The sequence below is a fragment of the Fomitiporia mediterranea genome, assembly GCF_000271605.1.
Source record: "Fomitiporia mediterranea MF3/22 unplaced genomic scaffold FOMMEscaffold_9, whole genome shotgun sequence".
Lineage (NCBI taxonomy): Eukaryota > Fungi > Basidiomycota > Agaricomycetes > Hymenochaetales > Hymenochaetaceae > Fomitiporia > Fomitiporia mediterranea.
The window spans coordinates 2,251,865-2,266,975 of record NW_006760394.1 but is presented as its reverse complement, the minus strand read 5'-3'; the positions used below and the strand labels follow the sequence as shown (position 1 = coordinate 2,266,975).

General features: G+C 44.2%; 5 protein-coding genes across 5 annotated transcripts; 3 read left to right on the top strand and 2 right to left on the bottom strand.

Annotated features, from left to right (window-relative positions):
* Nucleotides 1-2,528: 2,528 nt before the first annotated feature.
* FOMMEDRAFT_90712 (uncharacterized protein) lies at nt 2,529-3,572 on the bottom strand (the record flags this gene model as incomplete). The annotated part of the gene is made up of 2 exons (XM_007269322.1): nt 2,529-2,915; nt 2,988-3,572. Coding segments are annotated over 2 exons (972 nt in total), but the record flags the coding sequence as incomplete, so codon positions are not given.
* Nucleotides 3,573-3,616: 44 nt separating this feature from the next.
* FOMMEDRAFT_159369 (uncharacterized protein) lies at nt 3,617-3,953 on the top strand (the record flags this gene model as incomplete). The annotated part of the gene is made up of 2 exons (XM_007269321.1): nt 3,617-3,672; nt 3,728-3,953. The coding sequence occupies 2 exons, from the start codon at nt 3,617-3,619 to the stop codon at nt 3,951-3,953; spliced, it is 282 nt and encodes a 93-aa protein (XP_007269383.1).
* Nucleotides 3,954-4,991: 1,038 nt separating this feature from the next.
* On the top strand, nt 4,992-5,495 carry FOMMEDRAFT_159367 (uncharacterized protein; the record flags this gene model as incomplete). The annotated part of the gene is made up of 1 exon (XM_007269320.1): nt 4,992-5,495. One exon carries the CDS (start codon nt 4,992-4,994, stop codon nt 5,493-5,495), a length of 504 nt encoding a protein of 167 aa, XP_007269382.1.
* Nucleotides 5,496-7,785: 2,290 nt separating this feature from the next.
* On the top strand, nt 7,786-9,210 carry FOMMEDRAFT_112158 (uncharacterized protein). Its single transcript, XM_007269319.1, has 6 exons — nt 7,786-7,961; nt 8,033-8,152; nt 8,230-8,332; nt 8,397-8,534; nt 8,592-8,922; nt 8,981-9,210. Exons 1-5 carry the CDS (start codon nt 7,801-7,803, stop codon nt 8,916-8,918), a joined length of 849 nt encoding a protein of 282 aa, XP_007269381.1. The 5' UTR covers nt 7,786-7,800; the 3' UTR covers nt 8,919-8,922; nt 8,981-9,210.
* A 2,648-nt stretch (nt 9,211-11,858) lies between these two features.
* On the bottom strand, nt 11,859-12,130 carry FOMMEDRAFT_159364 (uncharacterized protein; the record flags this gene model as incomplete). Its single annotated transcript, XM_007269318.1, has 2 exons — nt 11,859-11,908; nt 11,956-12,130. 2 exons carry the CDS (start codon nt 12,128-12,130, stop codon nt 11,859-11,861), a joined length of 225 nt encoding a protein of 74 aa, XP_007269380.1.
* Between the last annotated feature and the right edge of the window lie 2,981 nt (nt 12,131-15,111).

Genomic DNA, 15,111 nt, shown 5'->3' with positions numbered 1-15,111 from the left:
ATAAAGAAAATCAAAGTATAAAAAATAGTTTTAAAGTAAGAAAAGAAAATAAAGTAAAAGTAATAAAAGGGAAAAGTAAAGAATTCTAACACAAAAGAGTCTCTTACTCTTTTAATATTCTTTATATATAGTTTATGTTTTTATAATAATTATTACTTAGTTATAATAGATAATTACTATTTTTTTAAATAACAAGTATATATTATTATTTTTTAAGTTTATATAAGTTTTTTACAAACTATTACTTAATTTTCTTATTCTATTTTACCTTTCTAAGTTTTATTTATTATCTTATATATTTATTGTTCTCTGTATTCCTTTTCTATACTTTTAAACACACTCTCTATTATAAATACTAATTGTTTTATATAGTAACATTATAGTTTAAAAAAACTTCTTATTTCCTTCTTATTTCTAGTCAAAAAATCTGTCCCTGGTAGCTTATAATATAGTTGGTCAAAGGGCTGCAAGACTTATTTACAGCTTGAGTGTACTATCAGTCTGGAACAATTGTTATCTTCTCTATTATATATATATAAGTTTTTATATTCAACTTTATCAAATACACACAAGTATATCAAAAGACATTTAGTTTAGTTAGAGAAAACTAATACAGAACAAACCACAAAACTACCCTACCAACACAAAAGACAAAAGACAAAAGACAAAAGACAAAAGTAAAGGAAATAGGTAAATAGGAAAAACAACCAGAGATAGGAGATACGCATGGCAGGGACCTTCTCGCCGAAAAAAAATCAGACCACATGACCGCTGCATCACGTGCATCACGTGCACTGACCAAAATTCCAGCGAGGGACACAAAAATTGGAAAACTTTCGGTGTTACACTAAAACTAAAAGACCAAAAATAAATGAGAGACTAGCAGAATGTAAGGAAAAAGCAAGCGAGCAAGAATAACGCAAACACGATGTATAGCGAGCAAACAAGAATATACGAGCGGCTAGACATAAAAAGAGTTGCATAGGAAGTAGGAAGTAGGTAGTAGGTAGTAGGTAGTAGTGTGGGCCGGGAAGGCAAGTTCGGCAACAAGTGTGAGCATCGCAGTAACGGCGTACGCCAATACGCGAAGCAGGATGAGAGTGTGGGAAGTTCCGAGGTAGGTGTTGAGGAAGGAAAGGACAGACAGACCAAGACAGACAAAGCGTTGCGTTGCGGACAAGAAACGAAATACAGAAAGCGCGAAAGGGACGACCAAGCAGGAATCACGAGATACGAGAACAAGGGGTGGGGAGCAGCACAGTGACACGAAAAACGAAAACTAAAACGGACAAGATGTTGTACACGGAGTTGAATTCCGAAAACAAGAACAAAGATGTGTAACTGGGGCTGAGAATCAGAATATCGGAATATCAGAAAAAAATACAATGTGCGAGCAAAGAATGGGGTGCGTGGATGGGGAGGAAACGATCATCAAAAAAGAACGAAAGGTGTTGTGATCGTCACCCAGAAGAAGTAGAGAAGGTGGTAAAAAAAACAAAGGGAAGGATTAATAAGTCGTCAAAATCTGAATGCCGGAAGGTTACCGAAGCTGCCCCAGGAGAATCATCAAAAAATGAACGAGAATGATACGAAGAATGTCCCCCTCTCCGTCATTCCTTCCCAGTCAAGCTACCCGCACTAAAAGCGACGTTGGAGCGGGACCCACGAGTCCCAATAAGGTAGCTGAGAAATGTTACGAAGGAAAGGAAGAACCATGAGAGTGAGAATCGAAGCACCACCCCAAAGAAGTAGCGGAATTGAAACGCATATGTTCGGCCCGAAGAGGCGCAAGGGCCAAATAGACGAATGGAAGGCATGTATGAACGCGGAAAGCACAGGTAAGGGGAAATGAGCGAGAAAAGCGGCGACAGCAAACAACAGTCGGGAACGGAAGTCCCGGGCATGGAGGAACAATATGTAAGTTTAAATTGGCGCACTAGACTCTAGGCATCCTCAGCAGCGACAGCCTGAGGGGCCTGAGCACTGGCTCTCATGGAAACGTGAGATTCTTCTTCCTCGATCTTTCCAACACCGTTGGACGGGACATTAGACATACCCTGCGGGGGCGCATAAGCATAAGTCGTAGGCCATCCCATTCCCCCATATGGTGTGTAATGGCCTGACTGATAGTATGCATAGTTTTGTTGGGCATCTCCTGATGAATAACTTGCATATGGTACTTGCGTTGGCGCGTGCCCAGGAGCGGTAACTCCACCACTAGCTTGCGGCGCTGGCGGGGGCGAACTTGTTGTAGTCACAGGCGCATTGCTCCCGGCACTTGACGGTTCGGCAGCCGTGGGAGATGCCGAAGGTAAGGCGGGAGGGTAGACCTGACTTGCTGTCGCCGAGCCATAAATGTGCGGTGGCATTGCATACATTCCCTGCTGGTAGTAAGTCACAGGGTATTGTGGGTACTGTGGGTGTTGAGCATCGCCAACTGAGTAGGCCCCTGAGACCGCTGCAGCTTGTCCACCCACGGTGGATGTTGGGGACTGTGATGTAGCACTTTGAGAATCGCTGCTCATCGTCTGTGTCGAGACCTTTTTACGGGGACGTTTTGACCCTGTGTTATATGGGTCATACCGTTTCGAACGTTTTCCTTGAAACTCGTTGTCGCCATCGCCCCTCGATTCTGCTAGAAGAGGTGCGCCATTCGACGGTGGAGCTGCCATTGTCGCCCTTGGAGAGGGCTCGGCTTCATCGGCTTCACCACGGTACCTTGGTATGCCATCGCGATCAATCTCGACTTTCGGCGGGTTCCTGAAGTGAGTTTTATCGAGATACTCGGGGGATATGTCCAGAGAGGCGAGTTCTGGGAGGGACGATGGCGTCCGGAGGCGACCTTGCTCGACATCTTCGATCTTGTAATAGGAGATTAAATGCTGCGAAACGCCGCCGATAGTGAGGGAGAACGTCTATGGAAATGATGTCAGCGCCGTGTCGGCCGTGTCCGCATGCCTGTATGCCTGTGGGAGGGTGATGCGCACCTTTTTCATCATCCCGTCGGGCTTGAATTTATAACTGTTGGTCAGACTTCCGACCAGAGTGCGTTCACGATGTTTATCAAGGCCGAGCGAGCTGGACTCGCCCTTGGGCCTGCTGAGGCTCTGGTGGTCCTTCGTATCTGAGTATTGGCCGTGTTCGTTGACGAGGAGAGAGCCGCTGGTAGGCTCATTGGTGTCTCTGTCGGAGCGACCTCTGTGACCAGCGCCGCGTTTGTCGGTCTCGCGATAGAGCAGGAAATTGCCCAGGATGCGCGAGGGGCTCCAGAAGAAGCCGTCTGTCCAGCGTTTGATGCCGCTCTCGTCCTCGTCGAATACGAAGACGGAGCCGGATGTGATCATCTTGCGTTCGGCGTCGACGAGACGCCGGGTGACGCGTGGGATGAGGCCGCGGCGGGCGGCCTCGAGGATGATAAGCGCATCGCCTGTAGTCTCTATCCACCCGCACCAGGGCGGTTCTGTCCAGCTGCTGCCACCGACTGTCGTGGTCGATCCGCCAGGGGCTGCGGAGTTCGGGGGCGGGGGCGCTTGTTGTTGTGATGGGGACGTCGTTCCCGGATGGGAGGCCATGGCGTGGGCGTGCGGGCGCTGTGCATGGCCATTGGATGTGCACGATGAGTCGGGGGAGACGCAGAGGAGCAGGGGCGGGGAAAGCGGTGACAGAGGCAGAGTAAGTTCTTGCGAATAAAGCTAAGGTTTTGAGAGGGAGCCTTACCTTACCTTAGATTTGACGATGGTTCAAGGGAGGTGCCAACAGTCACCCGCTCTCACTCAACATGTCACACCCGTGCGACCTTTGCCCGATTAGCCACCGCCCTCCCCCCTGCCGCTCTCTCCCGGCCCATCCTCCCTCTCAGCACTGTCCCAGCAAATATTCGACCGCCCTCTCTGTTCGCTGCCCGCCAACGCTGGGCGAAACGCAGCACGGATAATGAGCCGCGGGAGCGCTAAGCAAGGTTCGCCAGGGGCCCGGATTAAGTAATATTCTGTGGCTGTATTTTCATCTCCATCCACATCGTGTGAGCCTGTTCTGGGTAATCTTAAATTTAATATTCAGCCCCCCCGGCGTCCGAAACAACACACAACAGATGAACTCTCCTCTCCTTAGACTCACAGTTTCCCTCTTCGTGACGTCGCTCCTCCGTCCCCCGCTTCGCTTGTTTTTTCCGGCTAGATTATCGTTTATCATTTATACCCCCCTTCTCCATCCACGCTCCTCTCGCTTCTTATTTGCATTCATTTCGTATTTAGCATTCGTTATTGTATTTTTTATTTTAATATATGTGTCGCTTTTCGTTCGCGCGCGGCGGCATATCGAAATGGCAAACCCAATTTACCAAACGCGTCTCCGTATCCCGCCCCTGCACTCCACATATAACATGCTGCTCCCAACAGACACTTGCCCTGTTCGATATGTGCCTCAGATCACCGTCTGTCACACCCCAAGCCGGGACACCAGAGTACTTGCCATACCCTGCCGAACCGAGTCTCCAAGCACACTGATTGAGTTTTGACGTCGCATCCAACGCTGTGCTGTGCCTCCTTATCCCGACCCGGTGATGGATTCCATATTTGTACGTATGCGTCAGTCTGACACTCTCGTCTGCTCGCATCTCGCATATAGTAAGGCACACCCAATTCCGTGCGCAGTCGACTTCAGTGAGATGTTTATTTATCACGAATACGTCTTGTTAACGGCGCCTCCTTCCGGGACGTTTCATTTCACCCCCAGCTCTCTCCTTTCATTAATACCTGAGAGGGTAAATGACTGCCAGACTGGACTTCACCATAGCCGCCGAACCCGAATAAACACGCAATGTAGACAACGATGTATATGTAAGATTTCCACGACTTATTCGCTCGCGATCAACCGGGAAGAGTTCACAAAGCATAAACCTTGAAAATGAATATCCATCTATCCCATCTATCCGTCTTCACTGGCCCGAGCGTGGCGTGCAAACCATATGCATTCCTAACCCGAGACGGAAAATGATTGCCAGACTAGACTCCATCACAGCAGCCGAATCCGAACATGCTTCAACTGAACACACGAAACACAGGCAAAGATCTCCACGACTTATTCGCTCGCAATCAACCGGGAAGAGTTCACAAAGCATAGGTCTTCAGAACGAATATCCATCTATCCCATCTATCCGTCTTCCTTGGCCCGAGCGTGGTGCACAAACCATATGCATTCCTAACCCGAGAAGGAAAATGATTGCCAGGCTAGACTCCACCACAGCAGCCAAATCCGAACATGTCCCAAGTGAACAAAGGCAAAGATTTCCACGAGCTATCCGCTCACTCAAGAAGACCATGCGATCAAGCAGGAAATGTTCTTGTGCTCAACGAATATCCATCTATCCATCTATCCATCTGTCTTCCATGGCCCAAGCGTGGTGCACAAACCATATGCAGATCCTCGCCTCGAAGAATCCAGTCCTCTTTGTGCATCAGATAGATGAGAAAAGGAAGTCAACTCAGGGCGCTTGAATGCGTCATGTACATGCGTACAGCGGCGGGGAGTCAAGTCGAAAATAGGTAGGTTATCAGTAACTCGATCCCGGGGACATGGCCTGGCTGGGGTGACTGGCCTGAGTGACATCTGCTATTGAGTTGCCGTTTCCCTTTCCTTTCGTTCTTGTACCCTAATCGTATTCGAATCCGGCTTCATCTGTCGCACGCCCTGCCGCGCAAGGTTACCGCCATGAGAGCGGCCCAGCCAAATGCTTTCTCCTTCACGAAGGAGGGAATCCAGTCGAGTGCGGTCTAGAGTCTAGGTGGAGTACAAAGTCTTCTTTCTCTTCGCTCTACCCGTTATGCCGAAGATTCAGCATGGCATATAGCAACTTGTAGACGTATGAAGAAGCAAGGGTGGGTCCTTGGGCCTTAGCGGCAGCGGCACAGGCTTCCGAATACGTTCGTTCGACGTGTGTCCAATATCGGGATCGGGATATTCCTTTCGGCAAGTCAACCACAGCACAGCGTTGTCCAACATGAAACACCGACATTCCTGCCTAGGGTTTAAAGTCTAGAGAGCTGCCGCCTACAAATCCCGCCTGTTATTTCAGGACAAGACAAGAAAGACTGTCGAAAGAAGGAAAACGGCACATACATTCACGCATACAGTCTCGGTGGCTAATGAACGCACATATACAGTGCATACTCAAAAAGCGCGGATAGTCGGCGACAGAAACGAAGGAAGTAAAGGAAGCCTCACCGCAGCTCTACATACCATACATATAAGTACATACTAACATAGAAGTAGCGGCTCACGTCGCTACTGCACAAAGACGGACAAGACAAGCGAAGAAAGGAAAGGAAGTTCGCTTGATCATGCACGTGACTGACGTCAAAGTTGACGCGAGCCGCGTGGGGTTGCCTTATTTGGCTTGGCTGGGGGTTGTTTAGTAGAAGAGCTTCTTGCCTTGATCTCGCCCGATTGAAGAGCCCGTCCATTCCTTACAGAATCATCATTGTTCAGCATCATGATCAGCCGTCAAGATGTCCGTTCTCGGATATCTCTGGTCTTTCAATACGGATGACGGATCAGATATCCGTCCTGTTGGCCCTCCTTAAACCTTGCATAGAATGAAGATTGGAGAATTGGGTGATGAAGAATGGAGGATGAAGGAGATGCACGAGACCAATCAAGACAAACGGATATCAAACTCCTACATTGGTAAGTATACATACAAACGCTGCTCTGTCGACTTCGAGGAGGAAAAACAATGACACGGCGCCAAATATCAATACAACTATTATTGCGACGCGAAGACGAAGCGAAGAAGACGGAAGGCGGAGGGGACCCAAGGCTTCGGGCGACTCTTGCTGTTACAAAGTCTAAAGTTTACTGGAGATTTCGACGTGGCGCTTTCGGCAAAGACCATTGAGACCATTAACACTCCCACCCGCGGAGTTACTCTGGAGTTCTGGGCTTTAAATTAGCCAGACCAAGAGGATAAGAACCCCGTTCTTGGAAAGTGTGTCTTGTGTGCGTTGTTTAATTTGTTTTATTAATGTAGTAGACCTGATTTTCTTTGATAGATTTGTTGTAATAAAGATATTATCATTGAGGGACAAGAATGTGCACCTTGATGGGAAACACAAACTAATTAAGATTGTCATCAGTCTTCTCAGACACAAAAACCGTGCGAACCGTTGGTTTTTTTCTCTGCTTTTATTAAAGTCATCTTCATAATTTATTGGTATTACCTGCTACTCCCGAAAGACCAGGAGATTAAGAAATTAGAAGGTAGAGAGACATCTGATGTTATCACCGCTCCTTGACAAAAGTCTCAGGCTATTTGTCAATAGAAGCTCACCTTTAAGTCGCAACCACCAGTGAAATAATTATAACATTCCAAAAGGGTTGCCAATGTCTATTCTCTTTATCTAAACCCCATGGAGTGACTACCGATTACCGACGAGGATCAGAGACCATGAGAAAGTGTTCGTGATCATTGCGACCACCATCCCACTGTCCCACATTGTGCGATTGAGTGCAAAAATGGGTTTGTATTCTCTTCTTCTTGCTCACGCCCAGCAATATATCAAAACAGGTTACGGAATAATACCCTTGTCATGACGCCAAAGAAATTCCCTCTCGTCGCCTTTCATGAGTTCTCCCTGTGACTGTCGTTCTTCGATGCGATTTAATAATTGAAATGCCGAAAGCTTTTTTTGATAAGCAGCAAATTTCGGGTAATCACGTGCCTTGAAGTAACGTGACCAAGAAATCAAGAATTTTTAACCTTGATTTTATTCCGTTCATTTCTACCTACGTACGATAATTATCATGCGTCCTCCGTCTCCTTCGCTCCCAGAGCGAGACTTCACTCTAGAAGCACTCAAGCAGTCTTTACGTGTTGACGGCCGCGGTCCTTTAGATATGCGGGCAGTTGTGCTTAGTTTTGGACCCGAACTAGGATGGGTTGAGTGTTCATTGGGAAAGACGCGGTATGCCTTCCAACTTCGCCTATGCTTCAATGGTCTAAATACTGATGATTTACTTCGATTGTTTGTTGTAGAGTTCTAGCACATGTTGATGCGAAGATGGTAAAGCCACCTGAAGAGCGGCCGCTTGAAGGTATAATCACTATCCATTCGGAAATATCACCCATGGCGTCAAGTGATTTTGAACCAGGACGGTAGGTGCGTGTGTTTCCTCTATCATACGTATACATTCTAACGATGTGCTACGATGATGCGTTCGCGCATAAATCAGACCAAGTGAAGAGGAAGTTCTGATCACGCGTATGTTGGAAAAGGTTTTACGAAGAAGCGATGCAGTGGATAAAGAGTCACTATGCGTCTTAGCTGGCCAACGTGTAAGTTCATTTCATTCCTTTATTAGTAGTGCTAGTCTGATAACTCATGACGTATTTCTTGTAGGTATGGCATCTGCGACTAACGATACATTTCCTTGCTGACGCTGGCAATATGCTTGATTGTGCTTGTTTGGCTGGCATGGTCGCGCTTAAGCATTTCCGAAGACCCGAAGTGGAAGTAATTGGAGATGAAGTTACACTTGTGCGTCTACCCATCATCCTCCAATTTATGCATGGTCCGCGTCTAACTGGAGGATAGCATTCACCAGAAGAACGCGCACCTGTACCTCTGTCCTTACACCACACACCTTTCTGTCTAACATTCGCATATTTCGATGAGCCAGATACACCGTCGATTTTAGATCCCGCACGACTCGAACAAACACTTGCAACCGGAACTCTTTCCCTCGCATTAAATGCCCAACGCGAACTTTGCGTCGTACAAAAGGCTGGTGGTGTCCCGCTCGCACAAGAAGAGATTTTACGAATGATTGATGTAGGGATCACGAAAGTGAAGGAGCTGGATGCTTTTGTTGACAAGAGATTGAAGGAAGATTGGGCTGGGAGAATAGTTGAAGTGAGATAGTATAGTGAGTTGTCCTGTCCTTTTTTGTCTCACGTCCTGAGCTGATTGACATGTTCATCAAGAACGCGGTGATCAAAAAATGTACTTATAGTCAAAATACCGAGCATGCTTCCGCAAAACCCTTCTGTCTATACATCTCTTTGCAGTTTCTGAAACCACTTCTTGCTCCCGCCATCACATTGGGCGCTTCCTGCAATCTGTCTTTCGACGTTCAAGAGGCCTTCTCATTACGTAATCCCGACCGATATTTAAAAATGTACGATACCCGACACAGAAAATCGCAAAGTTGTTAACCCTCCTTGATGCACGTCAAAGTTACTGTTACGCACCGAAGCCTCGTTGGAACAATTCTCGATCACCCATAAAAGAACATTGCTCTGATAAGCCGCCACCCCCAACTTTCCGTCCTTTCTCAGTCACGATTGCAGCGCGAAAATGGACCCGACTGGCCTGTATTCGTATAGGTTTCGAGGTACGCGCGAATGCGGTGGCTTGAAATTGTCGGCTGTGGCGGTACTGATGAGGCGTTGTATGCTAGGAACCTATTTCATATACCCGTGCTATCATGATAGCTATCCTAGTGGACTCGGGGTCACGCTGGTTCAGAATATACCTAGCGACCCGGATGACTTTGAGGGTGCGTTATGTCCTCTTTCCTTAAGAGGACCTTCCCTTCCTTATCATGCGTTTGCGGACACGTTTTAGAATGGTTGAAGAGCGCAAAAGATCACTACGCGTGTGCATACAATACACTTCAACGCTCAAATCCGTCAAACACATTAGGGTACTACAGAAGACCCTCGTCTGAACCACCTATGAAAGACGCTTTCAACAAGTGGATCTATACTATTGACCTAGACAGGATGGTGTTCTCCGTGGATAATGCCGCGCATTTCAAACTCGATTGTATTCCTCGGGGAGAGGACGATGAAGATTGGATTGAGTTTCTTGATATAGATGGACTGGGTTGGCGATGTCTCAAACCGTCGACGCCACGGTGTGCGGTCGCGGATTTATCACCTGAAGATGGCCTGGACACGATCTCTAAGGAAGCTAAGGGTTATCATGTGCTCAATGCGAAGTTACTTAACTCGGAGGAGTTTGGTCCAGAACGACATCAGAGTGGGAGTGAAGAGCGAACAATGGGTGACATCGCTTCGGAAGCGATGGTGCTAGCACTTGTACGTGCGTTGACTGGGCAGTATTATTCAAGACTCTGGGATGCGTGTCAATTTGAGCCGACGGATTGGCGATTTCAGTATCCGGCGTCTTGTCTCCTGCGCATATTGGCACCGGGTTTCCTACAGGTTCGGCTCGCTGAAGAGGTGCAAGATACCGTCAAAGACGAATTGCTCCACTTGCATTCTCGCGATGCAAAAGAAAATTATAGAGAAGAAAAGGTCTCGAAGCATGGTGTATTTTATCGGTTTAGGAATCGTCTAATCCATCTTTCTACTCGATTGGATTCGGAGAAGCACTTCCAAGCAAGCATCGCACGTCTCGTGTCGTATGTTAGGGAGAAAGGAATGGGAAATTGTACTGCAATTATTTGGTCAATTCGCCATGCCGTTATTGTTCGTTATCAGAGTGGACAGGTAGAACACAGCCCTGTGTTACCTTCCCTTGTAGCGTATGGCGTTGATGAAAAGGAGTTTGCAACGAGTGTTCGTGTTTTGTCGAACCATCTGCAGGCTGTGCATGCGGGGTATGACGAGGACTCGCGGACTCCGGCGATTGCGAATGAGAACTCTGTTTGCGACTCGAACGCAATCTCTCGACCAGATATATCTGAACGAGACAACACCGAAAACAACAGTGTATCTCTCCCAACGGATATCATCCTAGAAATAATGAAATATGTCGACTTCGAGACATATAGCAACGTATTCAGTCGTCTAACAAGGGCGACGCGGGTTGCGTACACACGGAAACCACGAATCGGGCCATACGCTGTATACAGCGTATTTCCTCCTTCCATTTCCGTATCGCAAATACAAGAGGCTTCGGAATCATCACATCGACAAAAGCGATATAGCAGCGAAGATGGATGTTCGCTCCTAGCACGAACGTACGAATGCAATAGTAAATATGTACATGCCGAGCCTTCAAAACCTTTCCGTCTTGACCTCGTTTACCATGGGCAAACGCGCTATCCTGATGACGACGAGGAGCTATCTACTTCTATGTCTTCTTTCTTCTTGTTTTCATCCGGGACAAGAGAGTTGATGTGCAGTAGCAGCAGTTTCCGTAGTATTAGCGTGGTACGCCGTGTTTGTGTCCAGTGGCCAGCGGATTCGAGTTCAGACCGGGACCGTGGTGATATTGGCGGTGAAAAGCCGGAAAAGAAAGAGAGTGGAGAGTTGAAGATAGGGTGGTTTGACGTTCGTCGGAGTGGTCTTATCCTCCGGATTTCATCCGTTTCATTGATGTGAAGGAATGAAGTTGGAAATTGGAATGCCATGGTTTGCAAAATAACTTTCCATTGTCCAATCTTGCATTTTCTTTCGAATCGATATTCCTTCCTTCAATATAATCCAAAATTATCAGTCGAGCAAAACAGTTTTCAATTTCCATATCATATCAAACCGCATCATTAACTATTCGTTCTTCTCTATATTTCTTGGTATAAAGTTCGAATTTATCCTACTTGTTTTCTTGTTTTAGAAAATGATTGCTTTGTATGCATGCATGCAATCAGGGCCACACAGCGTCTGCCCACTCTCGAGTTCGGATCCATGTCGAACACCGTTGCACAACGTAACATATTTTATAAAAACTATACAAATAAATTATCCAGGCAGCAAAGAAAACGATAGCCAGTAAGGAATAACACGGCATAGTAAGCAGTTTGACCACAGAGGGAACCAAATACAAGACGACAATGTATAAATAACTTTTCTGAATAGTGCCTATCCTAGCTCAAGAGGTGACCGAGACTCATTAAGCACTGATCGATTCTTCTTCGTTTGAGCCTGCAGTCGCTGGTGCACCTGAAACGGTCAGCCCGGTCTATAATAGAAACCAATAGCAAACACACCTCTGTCGAATTCAAAGTTACTGACAGTCCTCGACCTGTAATCGGTTCCCTCGTTCACCCCTCTCTCGCCCGCCTCCTTTAGATTGATCAACAAGTGGCTCCCAAGTACGCACAGAAGTGTTGGACTGCTGGCTGCATTGATAAGTGCTGAGGCGAGAGGGACGATATCGAACATTCGACTCTCAACTATCTTTAATACACAGCAAAATATTGCACTGTAGTAACTTGAGCCAAATAATTATACACAATTTGATTAACTTACAAGCCATAGTAAAGAAGTTGATCTTCAATGAGGACTCTGACAAGGTGAAAACCTTTGAAGCTGGACAACATTTTCCAATACTATGTAGCCTTGTAGAGGGCCATACACAGTAAAACTGTGTCATATATCAGAGGAGCAGTCCTGAAATACATTAGAGAGAGTACAACATTGTATCAGGAAAAAGTCACATTTCTTATAATGTATTGTAGACTTTGTAAAGTAACATAAGTATTGTAGATACATTGTAAAGTAATTGTAAGGCTTGTATAAGACATATTAATGTATATAAATGTTAGAGGAGATGTGTTCTCTAGGTTGATAGTACTCTCAAACTGTGAATGTAGACCTGCAGCCCTTAATCCAACTATATTCCCAAAGCTACCAGCTAGGATTTATGCTAAGAGAATGAGTAGGAATACAAGAAGAGTCAAAAAACTAAGGAACTACTGTATCTACAGGCTGCTTTTTATAATAACTAAATAACAAGAGTAAAGTGAGGAATGAAACTTGGGAATAAGATCAAAGAAATAATAAGGACAATTATTACAAAGCCAACAGGCACATCAGAGGCCAGGAAGAATTAACAGAGCATTGTGCATTAGAGAATATAGGCTAAGGGGCTATTGTACAAAAGAGGCATGAGTTACTATATTGGGCAAGAAATGGATTAGCTGTGTTATGATTGTATACACTACCTTGTGTCTCTGTAGCTCTCTCCTGTGCTCAATACTAAGACAATCTTCATGAAACTTTGTAGAATAATAGATAAGATGTTAAGGATTATGAAAATCCAGTAGTAATGTTGGTTTTTTACAAAATGGACAAAGATATGAAGAAAATGAAATATTTCCAATCCTACAGTCCTAACATCACCTCCCTCCTTAGATTGTACATCCTAGACAACTGAATCTAGGGGCTATTTTACTTAAGCAAAGTGTCAAAGTCTCTAAAGGTTCCCTTTAGAATGTTTAGTCACCTTAGAGTACTAGGATAAGCTTTGTAGAAATCCCTAACAGTATCCTAAGTATAAGTAAGGTCATTTTCAGGCTACCAAGTTGCTTCCTAGTATTCTACCCATTTAACAAGGAACTGAAGCTTTCCCTTGTAGAGTTGAGAGTCAAGGATAGTCTTGACTTTGTATTTAATCTCATTATCTACAAGTTCAGGTAGAGAAGAAGGAGGAGCCTTCTGAATATTAAAGACTTGAGGAACATATAGTTTGAGCAGAATCTTATTAAAAACTAGGTGAATCAACTATCCCTGAGGTAGTTTGAGCCTATATGTACTAGCTCTAACCTTTGAGTCAATCTTAAAAGGACTAAACCACTTGTTATTAAACTTCTCAGTAGGTCTAGTAGTTTTTATGTTCCTTAAGTCTAAACACACTATATCTTCTAGCTTGTACTGTATAGAGGGGCCTGAATAATAATTATAGTACTTCTTTATAGCTTTAGTAGCTTGGTCTAGGCTTTTCTTTACAAGTTCCTAAACATCTTTAATATACTTAGCTTATTGTTTACTAAATATGTACTAGTCTCAGTCAAAACTGATTCAAAGCTTATAGAGTGTCTTCTAGAGTTAACATAGAACAGAGAGAACTTTGTAGTAGAGTGTTCTCAATTGTTATATACAAACTCAGTCATAGAAATCCATTCTGCCTAGTCTGACTACTTATAGTTAATATACAAGCAGAGATACTATTCTAATACACTCAGTTTGACTATTAGCTTAAGGATAATATACTATAGAGGGATTCTCTTTAATATAAAGAGCTTTATAAAGTTCTCTCATGAATTTAGTATTGAATTACAGTCCTCTATCATATATAATCTTCCTGAGTAATTTATAGAGTCTAAAGACTTGGTCCCTGTACAGTCTAGCCATTCCTTCAGCTGTAACCTTTGTAATAGTTGGAAGAGTATGTATTTACTTAGAGAAACAATCTACAATGACACAAATAGTGTTAAATCCCTTAGACTCAGGCAATTCACTAATTAAATTAACAGATATTACCTACTAAGGTCTAGCAAGTGTATTATAAGGATGTAGTGCCTTTTGTCTTGTAGTGTGTAGGGATTTTGTTCTTTAGCATTTATTATAGTCTTAAACATACTTCTTAGTGTCTGTTCTCATCTGTGACCACTAGAACTCTCTTTAGATCATTTCAAGTGTCTTTCTATACTCTAAATGTCTTACAAGCAGGGAATTGTGATATTCCTTCAGAATTATTAGTACTAGGTCTAAGAGAATATATATCTTCAAATTCCTGTGTATATAGTTATCTCTAATAAGTATACTAGCTAAGTACTCCTCTCCTTTATCTAATAATTCCTACTAAGCATTCTGGATCTTTTGTAGAGTGACTTTACTACCTATATACACTATTCCTCTTAACTAGGTTTTAACAAGTGTAGTAGGAGTGCTCTACAAACTCTCTCTTGTTAAGACATCAAGTAAGTGTCTGTTTTATATACTACATAGTAAAGTCTGATAGTCTGAGACATTCTAAGTGTAGTAACACTACATAAGGCAATTAGGGATTTCCTAATCTAGAGTACAATCTAATACTCCCCTTTAAGCATTAATTAAGAACTAAGACTGTATACCTAATAGTTTGATTAGATGCTTGATCTGTAGAATGTAGGGAGCTTTTGTAAGAATGTCTGCTAATTGGTTCTACAATTGGACATAACATACATTAATGTAATTGTTTTGAATGTAACATTACACAAAGTCTTTTTGTAAATCAAGGTGTTTAGTACAAGTGTTGTATATTATTTTGTCAGACTTTACAGTCTTTATTGTATCTTAGTTATTGTAATAAATTGTAATGAGTACTGATTCAGTCTATAGTACCTCTTCAGCAAATTGTTTGAGCCAAATGGCTTCTTGAG

Bases quoted from the DNA above. Each gene is read 5' to 3' on its own strand.
- FOMMEDRAFT_112158 (XM_007269319.1), top strand. From the start codon at position 7,801: ATGCGTCCTCCGTCTCCTTCGCTCCCAGAGCGAGACTTCACTCTAGAA. The intron at 7,962-8,032 runs GTATGCCTTCCA...TGTTTGTTGTAG, and splicing joins TGTTCATTGGGAAAGACGCG to AGTTCTAGCACATGTTGATG. The intron at 8,535-8,591 runs GTGCGTCTACCC...ACTGGAGGATAG, and splicing joins TTGGAGATGAAGTTACACTT to CATTCACCAGAAGAACGCGC.